The 19,001-nt window shown below is 44.7% G+C and overlaps 1 protein-coding gene across 1 annotated transcript in view; it reads right to left on the bottom strand.

Moving 5' to 3' along the window:
- Positions 1-19,001, bottom strand: part of LOC311236025 (chondroitin sulfate N-acetylgalactosaminyltransferase 1-like) — a 64,144-nt gene that overhangs the window by 40,989 nt on the left and 4,154 nt on the right. Inside the window, exons 2-3 of the mRNA XM_084323606.1 lie at positions 12,617-13,776; positions 11,117-11,217 (exon numbers count right to left, since the gene is read on the bottom strand). Coding sequence (XP_084179732.1) covers positions 11,117-11,217; positions 12,617-12,988 — 473 coding nt within the window. The 5' untranslated portion in view covers positions 12,989-13,776. The remainder of the gene's footprint in view (positions 1-11,116; positions 11,218-12,616; positions 13,777-19,001) is intronic.

The raw sequence follows: 19,001 nt of genomic DNA on the forward strand, positions 1-19,001 counted from the left end.
ATAGTTTTTGTGGGTATTCTCCAGTTGTTGCTGTGTGTGGTGTTATCTGCCCAAAATTCAAGCAAGCATGACAGTAACGACGTTGTGTGTGTCACGCCCCCCGCACCCGCACGGCGCGATTCCGAGACCACCTAATCCAACTGATCCCGTTCAGCGGGAGGGTGAAACGAATCAGCGCCGTTTCGCATCGCAAAAGGGGTGAGTGAGAACACACCCCCCCGTTCTCGGGAGCAGTGATTCGATCTCCAAACGTGAGTGAGAAAGGGCCCTTACACTGCATCAGGGTAAGACATTTGAAGTAATTTAGTAATATCTTTAAACTGAGACTTGATTGCTGACCTGACCAGCTGACTTGATTAAGGGGCGTGTTTAAAGTGGCCATTTTGTTTCCTTAAGTGACCCATTAAGGGCCAGGTGTTAGACAGCACTAATTAGTGATAGGGATTTAAAGGCCTGCTGGCTTAGCGTCAGCGAAGCGTCGAGAAACGAAGAGGGACAAAGAGGAGTTTTCCTGGAGTTATCCGCCGAGGGATCCACCGATCCACCTAGTGCTAAGTACACCCTAGTCCTATCTTTCACTCAACTCTGAAAAATCTCCCTTTACCTCCCACTCTGCTATTTCTCTACTTCCTCCCTGCCACTCTTGACACCACAATGTGTCTCATATCCACAATCTGCTCCTCCAGAACAGATTCAACCCACCCACGGCAGTTTGCTAGCAACCCGGCTAATCTATCCTACCCTCCTACAGCCACTAATACACCTGTCACAGTACGGGGAGGCTTATGGAATTGTCAATCAGCAGTCAAGAAAGCTGACTTCATTACTGCCTACGCCCATAGTCAAAATCTGCAGCTCCTGGCTCTAACTGAGACCTGGATAACCCCCAATAACTCATCAACACCTGCAGCATTATCTACAAACTATAACTTCACTCACACACCTCGACCTTCCAGACGGGGTGGAGGCACTGGCCTCATGACATCTCCTTCATGGACTACAAACTTAACACCCCTCCCAGAACTGTCACTCTCCTCTTTTGAATATCATGCAGTATCTGTCTCTAATCCTTTCAATCTCACCATTGTTACACTCTACCGCCCTCCAGGTCCGCTCGATCACTTCACAGATGAGCTGGACATGCTTCTAAGCTCCTTACCAGAAGATGGTACCCCTCTCCTTCTATTGGGCGACTTCAACCTGCCTGACTCATCTCAGTCAGTCATAGTAGTCTCCCTCCTACAATCATTTGACCTGACTCCCACTGCCATGCCTCCCACCCACAAAGCAGGCAACTCCTTGGATCTCATATTTTCCCGTAACTCCAGCATCATTAACACCACGGTAACTCCCCTACATGTATCTGACCATTCCTTCATATCCTTCTCACTAACTCTCATGCTTAACCGAAAGGTCTTCACCCCAACTCAAACCGTCTCACTCAGACGCAACCTGCCCTCCCTATCCCCCTCCACCCTCTCCTCTGACATACTATCCGCTCTACCTTTGAGTGACACCTTCTCTGCTCTCTCCACAGAGATGGCAACCTCCACCCTCCTCTCAGCCCTTGCAACCTCCTTCGACAAGCTCTGTCCCCTCCTTGAGAAACCTGCCCGCCGTTCCCCACCCAGTCCATGGCTGACAGATCCAGTGAGAGAACAAAGACAGGTCCTGAGAGCAGCTGAAAGGAAGTATAGAAAGTCACGCCTCACTGCTGACATCGACACATATCACAACCTCTTGTTAACATTCTCCAAAACCATCACGAATGCCAAAGCTTCTTTCTTTCACCATAGGATCGAGGCCTCTGCCAAGAATCTTCGCAAACTGCATGCTACCATGTCCTCCCTCCTCACTCCCCCCCACCCCCCCCTCCCTCATCTTTCTCTGCCGAAGACTTTGCGATCTTCTTTGAGGAAAAAGTGGAGAACATCCGCAGCTCCTTCTCCCAACCCCACCCATTCCAAATGCTGAATCGAGAACCTCATCCTTCACTCTGTCATCTTTCTCTCCCTTTACAGAAGCCGAGACCCTGACACTGGTAACGTCGAACCGTCCGACTACATGCCAGCTGGACCGGCTACCCTCCCCACTCCTCCAGACCATAGCACCAGACATCCTCCCATTCCTAACTGCAACCATCAACTCCTCACTCAACTCGGGGGTGGTCCCCACCTCCCTAAAACAAGCCAGAGTCACGCCCCTCATAAAAAAACCATCCCTAAACCCTACCGTCATAGGCAACTACCGTCCTGTCTCTCTTCTCTCCTTCCTTTCTAAAACACTTGAACGTGCTGTATCCAACCAACTTACTGCTTATCTCTTACAGAATGACCTCCTAAACCCTAATCAGTCAGGCTTCAGGACTGGTCACTCCACAGAGACAGCCCTCATTGCGGTCACAGAGGCACTTCACTTACCAAAAGCAAAAGGCCTCTCCTCTGTCCTGATTCTCCTAGATCTATCTGCAGCCTTCGACACAGTCAACGGGTGTCCCCCAGGGCTCGGTTTTAGGACCCCTTCTCTTCTCCCTCTACACTAAATCACTGGGTAACATTATCACGTCTCATGGCTTCTCCTACCATTGTTATGCCGACGATACTCAACTCTTCCTCTCCTTCCCTCCCTCAGATATCCTCGTCTCTGAGCGGATCTCGGCCTGTCTGTCCGACATCTCCGCCTGGATGACGACCAACCACCTCAAACTGAACCTAAGCAAAACAGAATTGCTCCACCTGCCGGCCAAATCCTCCCCCCTGACCGACCTTTCCATCACAGTCGAGAATGCAGCTGTGACCGCGTCCCCGACCGCCAAGAACCTTGGTGTTGTCCTCGACGACCAGTTGAACTTCTCTGCTCACATCGCAGCGACAACCAGAACCTGCCGATTCCTCCTGAGCAACGTCAGAAGGATCCGCCCCTTCCTGACAAAAGAAGCCACCCAACTCCTCATCCAATCAACAGTCATCTCCCGCCTCGACTACTGCAACGCACTGCTCGCTGGCCTCCCGGCCACTGCCACTAAGCCTCTTCAACTCATTCAGAACGCAGCGGCCCGCCTGATCTCAAACCTACCGAAGTCGGCCCATGTCACCCCACTTCTTAGGGACCTGCACTGGCTCCCCATTGCTGCACGAATCCGCTTCAAGGCCCTCGACCTAGCATACCGTGCGGCAAAGGGAACCGCTCCCGCCTACCTCCGGTCAATGGTCTCTAACTACACACCCTCAAGACCCCTACGCTCTGCATCTTCTGGCCGCCTCAGACCTACTCCTATCCAAGCTCCGGGAGGGTCATCAAAGAGAAGTTGTCTATTCTCAGTCCTTGCCCCACAATGGTGGAATGAACTACCCACCCCAGTTAGGACAGCCGAATCCCATCCAATCTTTCGCCGTCGACTAAACCTCTTCAACCATTATCGGAATAAAAAAATAAAAAATAAAAAAAAATAATAACCATACTGTCATGCACTTGTCCTAATAAACTAACCTACACTGTAGCACTCAACACTTTGATGAACATTGTTACTCAGCTGATAGAGTTGTGCCCTTCCTGATGGCTTGTCGTACAGAACTTGTAAGTCGCTTTGGATAAAAGCGTCAGCTAAATGACTAAATGTAAAATGTAAATGAGAGGGGGAGGAGGAGGAGGGGAGGAGAGAGAGGGAGGAGAGAGATGAAGAGGAACAGGAGGGAGAGGAAGAGGAGGAGAGGAGATGTTGTACAGAACGCATCACCAGATCAATCTCAGATGCACATCACTCAGCACTATATAGAACTGAACGACACACACACACACACACACACACACACACGCACACACGCACACACGCACACACGCACACACAGAGGCCAGGCCACAGCGGACCAAAATAAATCGCTCGTTACCCGCAGAAAGCATACCAACGCAGTGAACGCACGCAGTAAAATACAGCAAATGTATTCATAATCAACACAGCTACTAAATAAAAAAATAAAATAAAAATACACAGCTACTAAATATAAAAAATTAAGAATTTCACTCAGCATTGACGACATTACAGGAAATAGTGTCCCTCGTAAATAGACTCCCTCCCATCTGATCACTTGTAAATTAAATCCATCCTTCGATATTTTCTGATGAAAAAGGTCTCCATTCGTCTTCCCCAGCCAGCCCACTCAGAGCGAGACTAAGTCGGCCCGTCTGACCTGGTAGTCCGATAACCTTGGTCGTGGGGGTCTATCTTGGTAGGTTTCAATGCAACTCCCGGTTCTCCCTGGCCACAGGTAAACACATGTTTCGTGAATCCTCCCCCAAACTCCTTATACTATCTCCGATTACTGGAGATCACTGGTGATGACATCATCACAGTCACGCTGCGGTCCTAATGTTGGCGCAAAGTTTAATTTAGCCTACTGTGTTGTTACAGCTGTACTGTATTGTACCCATTCTGCAATCTGTTAATAACATTTTCAATCAATCAATCAATCAAACAGCCGGAGAACTTGATGACATCATCACAGTCATGGAGCTCTTCTCTGATTTGAGTGTCAGAACTTTGAGGGCTGTCAATCATTCAATACACGTTCGCGAGTGGCGTGCACAATAATGCACGGGCGGGGCTTAGATGACTCAAATAGCCTATTTTGATTGGATAATAATCAACTAAGATCAACCCGTGCACTATAAGTTGCACTATAGTGATTGACAGCTCGCCATCACTGCAGTTATGTGATGAGCAGGCCTGATCAGAGAGCTCAGAGCTGTCACTTGGCAATTCACTGGCATTTTTTTTACAGAGGAAAACATTTCGAAAAAATTTATAAAAATAATAATAATAAAAGAAATATATATATATATATATATATATATATATATATATATATATATATATATATATATATGTAAATTAATAATAATTATGAGTGAATTTGTGCTTCACGTGTTGTCATTGAATAACCTCCACTGCTATGCTTGCTTGTCCTGGTATGACAGTGCCCCCAGCAACTTGAGAACTAGACTTCAAACTGCCCAGAACAAGTTAGTTAGGATAGTCCTGCAGCTCCCCACTCGTACTCACCTAGACCAGCCCCACTTCAACAGCCTGGGGTGGCTCAGGGTGGAAAAAAGAGTAGCAATGATAAAGCTATGCCTAGTATATAGAATTTATAAAGGGGAGGTGCCAAGCTACCGTCAAAATTACTTTCAGTATGTAAAAAACAACCATGAAACCAGAGGTAGAGACACAAGCATAGTTCCATTTAGATTTAAACTCATTTCCTACGGCCAGCAGACCTTCCTTTACTCAGCTGCAGTACTGTGGAACAGCCTGCCCAGCAGCATTAAACAGGCCCCCGGGTTAACTGGCTTCAAAAAGCATGTACGATCATGGCTATCGGCATAGGAAAGAGAGGGTAGCATATTTATTTATTATTCTTTTATTTTCAACTGTATATGCATATTGTATCTTAATGTTTTATGATGCTGTTTTATGTTGATGTTTTTATGATGTTGTTTTATGTTTTTTTTTATTAAAAAAAAATCTTTTTCCCCCTCCTTTTTCCGATTTTTCTCCCATCCCACTGTTAGTCGTTATGCCAATTCCCAACCCCCTTCCTGGTTGTTGCGCACCCCCCCCTACTGTTGGTCCGGGAGGCCGGAGACTGTCACATGCTTTCCTCCGACACATGTGCAGCCAGCCGGCAGCCAGCCTGGCAGCGCAGATTCTCACCGGGAGAGTGTAACGTGTGGAAGGTCACACTACCTTTCTCCAGATCCTACCCTCGCTGTGCAGGCGCCCCGACCGAACTGTAGGGGTCGCTGTCCACAACGCCCAGGACCCACTCACGGCTTCCCTCTCTAACTCAGCCAAACGAGTTAGTATAGCGATCAGCCCAAGCCAAGGCAATGATGACTCTCCGGGAGTCGAGACCACAGCCTCTTGCATTGGTGACAAGCACAATCTCCGCTACGCCACCTGACCGCCCATGATGTTGTTTTATGTTGATGTATGTCCTGTTTTTAATACCAGGGACCATGATGGAAATAAGTGCTTGCATTTTATCATGTTTTTATCCCTTGGATGATGTGGTTATGTGATCTGCATGGCCTCAGCCAGCTAATCACCCAACCCACACGTGTTTGTGAATCAACTCAGACTACCATTGACCTCATTCTGACCTCCGACAAGTCCAAGATCTCCAATAAAGGGGTTATAGCATGCGGGTTAAGTGATCATTATATGATATTCTGTACCCGCAAAAAGCTAAAACAAAAGGCTGGCTGCCACAAAACAGTCACATCTAGAGACCTCAAAACCTACTCTAGCGAGGCCTTCAACCTTGAACTGGAGAGTCTGGACTGGTCAGATGAACTCAATGGTACACTGGTTGAAGAAACATGGCTTGGTTTCAAAACCAAATTTTCAACAATACTAAACGTTATGGCCCCCCTAAGAACCACCAGGGTAAAAAATCGCGCTGAGCCATGGATGCACTCCGAAATACTGGCCGCTATGAAAACAAAAAATGCTCTGAGTTTCGTAAAAGCCAGTCAAAGCTTACCAAAAGCACGAGCAGTGAACTCCAAGCCCACGTGACTGAACTCAAACTGGAAAGAAACAGACTAAGAAACGACGTAAACTCCATGATCAAAACTGCAAAAAAGAATTTCATCAATGACAAAACTGAGGAAAACAAAAACAAACCACGTGAACTTTGGAAATTACTCAATAATCAACTAGGCTGCAGTAAAAAACTTAAAACCAGATTCTCAAACATAAACATAAAAACGGACAACACGCTCATCACAGACAAGCTGGATGTAGCCAATTACTTAAACACTTTCTTCACAAACATAGCCACAACACTGGTAAACAAACTACCCTCCCACTCAGGGCATTATGGGGTAGAACACATAGTAGCTTACTACAAAAACCTAGGGGTCCACAAGGATGACTTCAAGCTGGAAATGGTAACAACAGATGAGGTACTCAAAAAACTGAGCGCCCTCCAACCTAACAAGGCCACTGGCCATGACAACATCCCCTCCAAATTCCTCAGAGACTCAGCAGCCGCCATCACCCTAGTCATCACACACATAATAAACCTCTCCATAAAACAGGGACACGTCCCCAAGGACTTCAAAATTGCGAGGGTGACCCCTCTGCACAAAAAGGGCAGCAAATTAGACCCAGGCAACTACCGCCCTGTTTCTATTCTCACCTCAATCTCGAAAGTCATGGAAAAAATAGTCTACGAACAGGTCGAAAAGTACCTAGCAGAAAAAAATCGAATCTACGAATTCCAATCTGGCTTCAGAACATCCCACTCCACTGACACATGTCTTCTCTATTTGAACGACCACATCAAACAAGAGGTGGACGCTGGCAAATACTGCGGCATGGTCATGCTGGACCTACAAAAGGCCTTCGACACTGTCAATCACTCCATTCTGATTGACAAGCTAAAATCAATCGGTTTTGATAGTCTATCAGTGAGCTGGATGCAATCCTACCTTGAGGGGAGGGAACAGATGGTGGAGGTAAACGGTACCCTATCCCCCTCCCTCACAGTGAGCTGTGGTGTTCCACAAGGAAGCATACTAGGACCGCTACTGTTCCTAATTTATGCAAATGACATGTCATTAGCTTGTGACTGCAACTTGTTCCTGTTTGCGGACGACTCAGCCCTGCTGGTCTCTGACAAGAACAAGTTACAGGTTGAAAAAACCCTCAGTTCGGAACTAGGCAAAATCTGCATATGGCTCGCTGATAACAAACTATCATTACACATGGGCAAAACAGAGTCCATTCTTTTCGGCTCAAATAACAAACTCAGCAAGACCGACGTCTTCTCAGTTACAGTGGGTGACAATATTGTCACAAGGAAAGATGAAATTACCTACCTGGGTTCCATCCTAAAGGCTAATCTCTCCTGTGACAAAATGGCATCCAATGTAATAAAAAAAAGTCAACCAACGAACTCGATTCTTGTACCGGATCTCCTCTCTGGTAAACAAGAATACCCTGAAGACTCTGGCAGGAGCACTCATTCAAGGGTACTACGACTATGCTTGCACCTCATGGTACCAAAGCACCTCAAAGGCGCTAAAAACAAAATTACAAACATCTCAAAACAAACTAGTCAGACTACTGCTTGACCTTACTCCTAGAACCCACCTCACCCATGCCCACTTTGACAACCTAGGATGGCTTAGAGTAGACGGGTCTACAAGATACACTATACGACTAAGGTACCCATGTACATGTCAAAATACTTCCCAAATGTCAGTGAATACCACAACCACAACACCAGAGGAAGCTCAACAAATCATGTTAAACCCAGATTCGGCTCAAACAAGGGACTAAACACGTTTTGCAATTATGCCACATCAATGTGGAACGCCCTACCTAAAGCTGTAAAGGAATGTGAATCACTACCCACTTTCAAAACCACTCTCAAAGAACACCTACGGGAGACTGCAATTCGAAACTGGCCCCTGTAAATGTCCTAACCCAACCCCCTCCAATGTACAGTCATTTACCTAATATGGTTTTGTCAATATTCCAATGTACAGTTTTGCTTGTTTGTACAGTGTTCCCCCCCCCCCCAACCCCCTCCAATGTACAGTAAATTACCTAGTATGGTTGTCAATATTCCAATGTACAGACTTGCTTGTACAGTTGTACAGTGTTCCCCCCTCAACCCCTCCTACCCAACCCCCCCCACCCAACCCCACCCAACCTCCTCCAATGTACAGTTTTTACGTCAAATGTATATACTTCCTTTTCTGGACTCTTTTTGTATCACAAACAGTACTGTATTTGCAAATCTGGTATGTCATAAATGTATAGATGTAGCAGTACTGTCTATCTGTATGTCATGTATGTCATATATGTCCTGATGAATTGAAAATGGGGGACCCTGATGTAAACAAGATGAAAGTCTTTCTCTGGTCTGCATACCCTTAACAATTGTGTGTATTGAGCTGTACTGTATTGTACCCATTCTGCAATCTGTTAATAAAGTTTTCAATCAATCAATCAATCAATCAATCAATCAATCAATCAATCAATCAATCAATCAATCAATCAATCAATCAATCAGTCTCTAATCCACAATAAAATCAATCAATCAAGACCCCACGAGGTGACGCCTCTCACACGTCAACCTCAAACACGACTTATCGTCTGAAACAGTACTACTAGCCCAACGTTAGCCACATAGCATGGCCGCACTGACGTTAGAAATACATTGTTTAGGCTTTAATATACAGTATATAATAAATCTATTGTTTAGCATTGTTTATGGCTAGCTAGCCAAGATGGCCATAGCTCGCAAGCTAACCGTCAGCTAGTTAGCTAACATTAGCGTCTCTATCAAGACGGTCCATTTCAAAATACAGTAGAAACTGATACATACAATGACAGATTGACATGATAATTTTGAAACATGAACTTAACATATTGTTAGTTTACAACGTTAGTTAAGATAAGATATTCCTTTATTGATCCCCTTGGGGAAATGTGGGCATCATAGCAGCATGGGGGAGGGGTATGGGCAGGGTAATAGTAGCAATGCATAAATATAGGCAATATAATTATATTAAAGATACAAATAAATAGTGTGTAAACAATATAATTAACTCTGAATAATAAGAATATGAGAAAGTAAGCAGTGTAATCAAAGGTGCAGATGAGGGTCTGTATGCCCTCTCAGTATTATTATACGTTACAATAAATATGGGCAATAAAACTGAATATATACTATGAGTAAGTAAAATAAATAGTATACACAGGTGTAGTATACACAAGGTACCATAACTGGTGTGATATGCGTCATACGTTATACGCTGTAGTCCGTGCAGTTTGGGTGGTAAGAGTCGGATATATATTTTTTCTTTTAGGATCTCTGTCTCTTAAACAGTACTGTATATTATCTCTTGTATGTCATAAATGTCTGGATGAATTGAAAATGGGGGACCCTGATGTAAACAAGATGAAAGTCTTTCTCTGGTCTGCATCCCCTTAACAATTGTGTGTATTGAGCCGTACTGTATTGTACCCATTCTGCAATCTGTTAATAAAGTTTTCAATCAAACAATCAATCAGACACACTTTTTTTTTTATCCACTTTTTCTCCCATTTTTCTATATTTTTCTCCCATCCCAATTTCGTATCATCCAATTCAACCCTCCCCTGTCACGAACGCTGTTTCTTGCCTCCCACAAGCCGGCTGCAATGTGGACTAAGTCATACATAGCACAAGTCCCCTCCGGTACTTGAGGTAACAGCAGTCGCATCTTTTCACCTGCGCAGTTTGATCTCTCAGTGGCGAGGAGTAACGCGTGGGAGGCTCACGCTGCCCCCGACACTTCCTGATTCTACTGCGCAGGCGCACCAACCGACCTGTAGGAGTCGCTGTCCACAACGTCCGATCCCCACCCATCAGTTTCCCACCCCCTAATACGGCCAATGTGTATTAGTATGAACGACCAGCTAAACTGAAAGCAATGTGGAGCGCTGGGCTCGAACAGGCAAGCCCAGCCTCTCTGCATTCGTGGCGAGAGCCTTGCCCACTACGCCACGTAGCCACCCCCCAATCAGACACACTTAAGGCTCCCACAGAGTCCGCGTCACTCACCGGTGTCACACAAAAGGCTGCTCGGCGTGTTGGTTGACACCGATCTACATTTTACTCTGAACACTGACTCTGTGCCAAGAGAGAGAGTAGGGCAGGATCATGGTTCTATTGGTAGGATTGGTCCGGTAAGACGAGGTGACTGTGTGAGTGTAGATGACACTAAATTTAGTTTTACTATCACCAATTCATATACATTTGCACCATGTCTTTTTTTCATCATCTGAAGAAACTCGAGAAGTTTGAATGGCTGTGAAGTGTGTAAAAACTGCCAGTTTTATTTCGAAATCTTGGAAACTGTAAACGGTGCGCAAGGATTGTGGGAAATGTAGTAAACTGGCATGAGAAATGTAGGAAATTGGTAAGCAGTGGTGTAGTACGCTCGACTATGACACCTCAAACTAGGTCCCCTCACAGTACGCCCTGGACTCTGTGGAGCCTTTAGTGATCACTGATCATCCCTGCTAGATCTCAGGCTGCTGCGGCGACCTGCTCACCTGCGCAGGGTGAAGGTGTCAAAGGGAACGACCGCATACTCGCTGGGCAACCGGACCCCTGAGCTGACCTCGGCCCGTTTCAGCTGGGCCCTGAAGAACTCCTAGAGGACACGAGCGAGAGCATGCATCAACACACCTCATTAGAGTAATAGAGACAAGTAGTAATTACAATGTATGAGTAAAAAGTAATCAGTGGTTCTCAACCTTTTTTGGGTCAACACCATCACTGTGGATGAGAGCATGTACAATAGTGCTGTATATATATATATATTCACATCTGTCTATACATACCTGCATATAATAGTTTTTACATATCAGTAAAAAGTGTGTCTGACTGTCTGACTGTGTGAGTGTAGCTACCTTGAGGTCAGTGTGTTTGACTGTGAGAGTGTGTGAGTGTAGCTACCTTGAGGTCAGTGTGTCTGACTGTGTGAGTGTAGCTACCTTGATGTCAGTGTGTCTGACTGTGTGACTGTGTGAGTGTATCTACCTTGAGGTCAGCGTGTATGACTGTGTAACTGTGTGAGTGTACTAGGGCTGAGCACAAACGTTCGAACGTTCGGACCTTCGTTTGTTACGTTGGCATTCGAATTCTAAATCAACATATTAACATTTTTAATTTTTAATAATAAATATATATATATATATATATATATATATATATATATATATATATATATATATATATATATATATATATATATATATTAAACTAGATAAGACTCGTGCACATGTAACAGAGGCAACTCGCCCCTGCCACGAATTCGACCATGCCTTGAGTGGGAGTCGAACCCCAGGCGTCCGCACTGCGGGGGCGACATCACAAACCGCTGCGCCAAGAAAGGAATTCCCTTCTAAGCGCTCAGTTTGGATGCCTCTGGGGAGTGAGTTTTACACCCGTTACATTCACCCCCCCTAAACTCACACCACCCAAGGCATCCGGGTCACGGCACCAGTGTAACAGAGGCAACTCGCCCCTGCCACGAATTCGACCATGCCTTGAGTGGGAGTCGAACCCCAGGCGTCCGCACTGCGGGCGACATCACAAACCGCTGCGCCAAGAAAGGAATTCCCTTCTAAGCGCTCAGTTTGGATGCCTCTGGGGAGTGAGTTTTACACCCGTTACATTCATCTGGTTGGACCCCGACTGGAGGTGCAGGTCAGCGCAAGAGAGATAAATAAACTAAAAGGAGAAAACCTTCAAGGGAAAGAAGGGACCGCACACTCCACAGGACTCGTTTTTGCTTATTTATTGTTTGCACAACGCGTTTCGCTATCGCTTCCTCAGGTGCTAGCATAAATATATATATTTGTATGTGTCTATTAATTCTGTTTAAACCAAAACTTTATTTTTGAATAAAAAGAAAATGAAAAACGAAGGTTTGAACGTCCGTTCGGAAAACCGTGACGAAGTTCGAATCCCAAAAACAGGCTTCGGGGACAGCCTTAGTACCTACCTTGAGGTCAGCGTGTCTGACTGTGTGAGTGTACAGTACATACCTTGAGGTCAGTGTGTGTCTGGCCCTTGTGTGGGCCGTCCGGAGCCAGGACCCCCTTGGCCTTGGCCTGGTCCAGGGCCTCCTGCAGCTGCCGGCTCCTCTCCTGCAAGGCTTCCTTCAGTTGGCCGATCTGCTTCCCCAGGCTGTTGATGTAGTGCTTGTGGGAGTCGTCCCGCTCCTGGAGCAGAGCCATGTAGGCCTCCTTGCTGCCCGCGGCGCCCGCCCCTCCGGACCACGCCAGGGCGGCCTGCTGCTGGCGTCGCCGGGCCGCTGGTTTACACGCCAGGAGGTAGAGCAGAGACAGGCAGCAGCACAGGACCACCGCGAGGACCCCGGCACGCGCCACCAGCGCCAGCAGCCACCTCTGAAGCATGGCGTCCTCCGGTCTGTCCGCGCTGTCACGGTATATATTATTATTGTTGTTTTCTTTAAATAAAAAATAAATCTTTAAATAAAAATAAATCTTAAAATCTTTAAATAAAAATAAATCTTTAAATAAAAATAAATCTTCTTTAAATCTTTCTAATTAGTGTATATACTTGACCACATCTTGCACTAGTTGCAGTCCTGGCCTGTTTTTATTTAAATGTTTACTTATAATTATACTATATTCTATTGTGCTTCTATTTAATTTAGTTTATATCCCATTTGATTTCATTCCTCCTCTTTATTTTACAGTTGTACAGCCCTGGCCTATTTTTATTTCATAATGCTATTCTATTCTATTGTGCTTCTATATCTTAATTTAGTTAATATTCCATTCTATTTTATTCCACCTTTTTATTTTATTATCTGTTTGTTATTGTCTGGCCAGTAATAATGTCGCACCGAAAACGACCAAAGCAAATTCCTTGTCTGTGAAAACTACTTGGCAATAAAGACCTTTCTGATTCCGATTCCGATTCTGATTAAGATGAGGGATATTTAATTAAGGGCTGGTATCATTTGTCCACGGGTGTCTCGAGCGGCGCCGGGTGTCTTTTCTTCTCGAGACCACTGCCTGTCCTCGGACGTCCGCGCTCCGCATCATCGTCGGTCGGTCTGTAGTACGTCCATGGCCGTCGTCTTCGTAGCAAAACAACTCGTTCCTCTTCTACATGCTGGCCGCCATGTGTTTGTCACATCAAAGCACAGAGGTCGTCCGTGAGCAGAGACACTGACCTGGAACAATAACAAACACTGTTGTATTTGTACTGTAATAATAACCATGGCTGAAATGCAAAACCTCCTATCTTTTTTCAGAAAACTAAATAAACTTGTTGTTTTCCTGCAGAATGAAAGATACCCAATACAATACACTGCTTTTGGCTTTTGGAAGATATCTTGCAGACAGACTGAATAGATGCAGATAGGAGGTTTCTCATCATCCAAAGTGAATTTATCATCCTACCTCAAACTATACTGTCTCTAACCATATAACTCTGTATGATGTACAATAGTGCTGTATACTTATTACCATAGTAACTTTATACCTGTATCACTGTATATATTAATACTACAACTCTGTACATACTGTACAGCTGATTAGCACTATTGCTCAGTAGTACTCATTTATATATTTTATACCCAGTTTAATCACCTGTACATTGTATATTACTGTTGCACTTTACTGTTACATTTACACTCTGGTTGGATGCCAAACTTCTTTTCGTTGTACTGTACTTGTGCTGTATGATTACAATATATTTGAATATAATATAATATATAATATAATATAATTCTGTTATGGGAGTTTGACATTTACCGGGGCCAGTTTCTAATTGCAGCCGCCCATAGGTGCTCTTTGAAAGCGGTTTTGAAGGAGGCTAGGGATTCACATTCCTATAATGTTCCACATTATTGTGGCATAATTGCGAAACGTGTTTAGTCCCTTGTTTGAGCCGAATCTGGGTTGCACATGATTTGTGGAGCTCCCTCTGGTGTTGTGATCATGGACTTCACTGACCTTTGGGAAGTATTTCGACATGTACATGGGTATCTTAGTGGTGTAGTGTATCTTGTAGACCAGGTCCATTGCAAGTTGCTGTACTCTGTCGTCTACTCTAAGCCATCCTAGGTTGTCAAAATGGGCAGGGGTGAGGTGGGTTCTAGGAGTAAGGTCAAGCGGTAGTCTGACCAGTTTGTGATGTTTGTAGCCTTGTTTTTAGGGCCTTTGAGGTGCTTTGGTACCATGAGGTGCAAGCATAGTCGTAGTACCCTTGAATGAGTGCTCCTGCCAGAGTCTTCAGGGTATTCTTGTTTACCAGAGAGGAGATCCTGTACAAGAGTCTTGTTCGTTGGTTGACTTTTTTGATTACATTGGTTGACATTTTGTCACAGGAAAGATTTTCCTCTAGGATGGAACCCAGGTAGGTAATTTCATCTTTCCTTGTGACAATATTGTCATCCACTGTAACAGAGAAGCTGTTGGCCTTGCTGAGTTTGCTATTTGATCCAAAGAGAATGGATTCCGTTTTACCCAGGTGTAATGAGTTTATTATCAGCAAGCCAGGTGCAGATTCTGCCGAGTTCAGAGCTGAGGGATATGTACAGATATAGATATAGTATCTCTACAGATATGTAACAAGGATTATATGCAGGTATACTATGTACATACAGATGTGGATATATATATATATATATATGGTAAGAATTAGGGATGCTCGATATTGGCTTTTTTACCGATACCGATATACCGATATTGTCCAACTCTTAATTTCCGATACCGATATCAACCGATACCGATATATGCAGGGTTTCCCCCCCAAAAAATGGAATAATTTCAGGTAATTAACATTACATATCTCTTGTTGTGGAATTAACACAACATTATGCATACTTTTGACAATAAATAAAATCAGAATTTGTTCTTACTTGCTTGCCTGGGTAAATAAAGGTTATAGAAATGTAATAAAAAAAATAATAATAATAATAAAAATGTTAAACCGATACCGATATTTTCCGATATCACATTTTAATGCCGATATCGGCCGATAATATCGGTAGGCCGATAATATCGGACATCCCTAGTAAGAATACATCTATTTATACGGTATATACAGCATTATTGTACATGCTATAATACAGATGGCTTCAATGACATGAATTCCTTCTTTAAAGGCCAACTTGCAGGTTGTATTTTTGTTCAATAAACAATGTGGACTAGGCCAACGGTGACTTTCATGAAGAAGAAAAAAGATAATATTGAAATTGACCCAGTTTTAGCGTTTTTATCAAACATTTTGTCTGCCCAACACAATCACCACGCACGTGGATATTTTAATCAATGGTTCATAACGTGCGCGTGTAATCGAAATGATGTCGTCACGGCAGGTGCAGGCCACCTGAGAGTCACACACACACAGAGAGTCTGAGAGTCACACACAGCTAGTGGCAGGCAGAGAGCCTTTGTGGTAGTTTTCACAAGCAAAATGTATAATAACTGTTCTGGGATCGGACGGCAGCCTGGCAGCTTTGGTAACGCACTCACCATACACTCTGACTCACAGCGATCGCTGCCCGTCTCCTGCAAGAGGGGGAGGGTTGGTGATATAAAGGCTGAGTTTGCACATAGGCTGAATACGTTATCTACACTCTTACACAACATACTACTGGCTCACTTCCTCAGGCCAAAACTCAGACACAATAGTGGCTTGTTGACCATAAACACTGATACAATATACTGGCCCACATACCCCCCCTCTTACTTCCCGTAATAGAAACTGCCAAAAGGCAGCTGTTAGATACAGTTGGTCCGCCGACAAGAGCAGGCCTTAAAAGGAGTTCCGGGACATGTTTAGGCCAGACTAACAGTCACCCAGTGTCAGCTAATCAAACGTGGCGGTAGACTACAAACGGTCACGACCACTGGTTATCCAATCAGAAGCTCTCTGGCTCCTAGAAAGACCCGCCCTCATGACGTAAAGTTTGGTGGGAGGAGTCTAGTCTTTAAAGTACGTGGTTCTGATCGAGATATTCAGAACCCCACCAACAACTGAGCGAGCAACATCCATTCTACATTCTCCCCCCACTGAAGGCGGACCGACCGGCGATACACGGAGACGACAATTCCAACTACCATCGAAGAAGAAGAAGCCGAGACGAGAGATGCTTATAGATACATGCTTTTTAGATATTGAACGTTTAGACTGAATTCTACTGTCCTTCGGCATAGCGATTGCTTCCGGTAGAATTCATTGCACTATTCTTCAAATCGTTGATTTGTAATTGCTTTGAATTCCATTAAAAACCGGATTCTTTCAGATCAAATCTGCTCGGAACTCGTTTTCTTCAACCGCCGCCTCTCTGTTGCCGTAGTGTAAAACCATTTCCTGGTTTTTTTAAGTACCACAGGGCTTGTACGGTTTATACACAACGCAGAGCAGCTTAGGAATTAGGTTCTGATTATATCAGAACAGCATAGCCCAGTGGGTTACTTCACCTTGCTACTACTAGCCGAGGAGTAATGAATGAAAATGTATCTGTTTCACCTAACAACACTATTGCTCTGTGATCATAGCCATCCATCTCTAAAGCTAACCACTATTTGTAAAAGCCACAACCATGTTACCATATTTGTACTAATGCAAATCATTGTGTCGTTGTACATATTGTGTATACACCGTTAGAAGCTAGCTAAGTTAGCTAACGTAGCTTAGCTTAGCTTGGTAGCCGAAACTCATAACATCACCCAATTTAAAATGGTTCTCTCCTCTTTGTATACCTTTGTCATCACAAGTATTCTGCCAAGGAACTTATGGACACGACAATAGTAGTAGTTATAAGGTGTTTGAGCTTGTAGCGTTAGTTAGCTCATAGCTATCGTCACTGATGCACCGAGTGCAGCTAAAGGGTCTACTATCGTATCAACATGCCGGGGCGCATAGCTTGCTAGCCGGCAGGATGTGTGTGCAGCAGTGCTTTGCCTCACAGGTCTGAGAAGAGGACCTGCACATTTTACTCGTTCCCAAAACTCTTTTACATGCACAACAGTAGACATAATGCTAACGTTAGCGGGGTAACGTTAGCCAGAGCCATATAGCCAGCTTGATACTATGACCCGGGGATAAGGCGACAGCCCACAGACCAGTAGCGCTGCTGTACTGAACAACAGGCTGCCTAGTGGTAAATGTCGTTTTTTTTTACGACATTAAAAACATTATAACTACCTTGTTTCAACCAGTTGTAGCAGGTCCATCAAAGTCTCCCGACGATTAAACCCATTTGCGTCTTGTAAGGCGTCCATTTGGATCAAGGAAATAGCTTTCTGCACTGGTCAAAACTCCTTGTAGTGGATCAGAAGTAGGGGAAAGATACCCGACGTGACGTCATGGCCCTGATAGCTCTGATAAGCTTTTTTGATTCGCGTGTGCATGTTATTCGTGCGTGGACCTTTTTACCCCTTTCGGAGTGGCATTTCCGGTGTCAAATGAAAAAAAAAAAAATTAAATTATATACCAATGATGTAAACTACCCATAATTGAAGAGTAGGGTTTAACCTGCAAGTTGGGCTTTAACAGGAATGAGACTGCTGACACTACAATGCCTGCGTGATGTGGGTCTTGACTAGGTGTGGCTGGTCTGAGAACAGCAGTGGAGTGAGTCAGGGTTAACCTGGGCTAATAGGTGTGGCTGGTCTGGGAACAGCAGTGGAGTGAGTCGGGTTAACCTGGGCTAATAGGTGTGGCTGGTCTGAGAACAGCAGTGGATTGAGTCAGGGTTAACCTGGGCTAATAGGCGTGGCTGGTCTGAGAATAGCAGTGGATTGAGTCAGGGTTAACCTGGGCTAATAGGTGTGGCTGGTCTGAGAACAGCAATGGAGTGAGTCAGGGTTAACCTGGGCTAATAGGTGTGGCTGGTCTGGGAACAGCAGTGGAGTGAGTCAGGGTTAATCTGGGCTAATAGGTGTGGCTGGTCTGAGAACAGCAGTGGAGTGAGTCAGGGATAGGTGTGGCTGGTCTGGGAACAGCAGTGGAGTGAGTCAGGGTTAACCTGGGCTAATAGGTGTGGCTCAGTGGAGGCTGCTGACCAAATTTTTAGGTGAAGCACAAATTATTATATTATATTATATATTAAATAATATTTTTAAAACATCCCCCACTGTGTGTCAGTGGTCAGTGGACACAGATGAAAACATATTAACATTAGGTGACAGCGGACCTGACCAGATGAAAACATATTAGGTGACAGCGCACCTGACCAGATGAAATCATATTAGGTGACAGCGCACCTGATCAGATCAAAACATTTTAGGTGACAGCGCACCTGACCAGATCAAAACATATTAGGTGAAGGTGACAAGGAAGCCACAGACTCATACCCCCCCGACACTCAACTAACCGCCTCGGACAGTCCTTCATACCAGTGGCCATCAGGCTCCACAACAGTGGGCAGCGACTGCTGCCAGA

Source organism: Notolepis coatsorum (genome assembly GCF_963971535.1).
Source record: "Notolepis coatsorum genome assembly, chromosome: 10".
Taxonomy (NCBI): Eukaryota; Metazoa; Chordata; class Actinopteri; order Aulopiformes; family Paralepididae; genus Notolepis; species Notolepis coatsorum.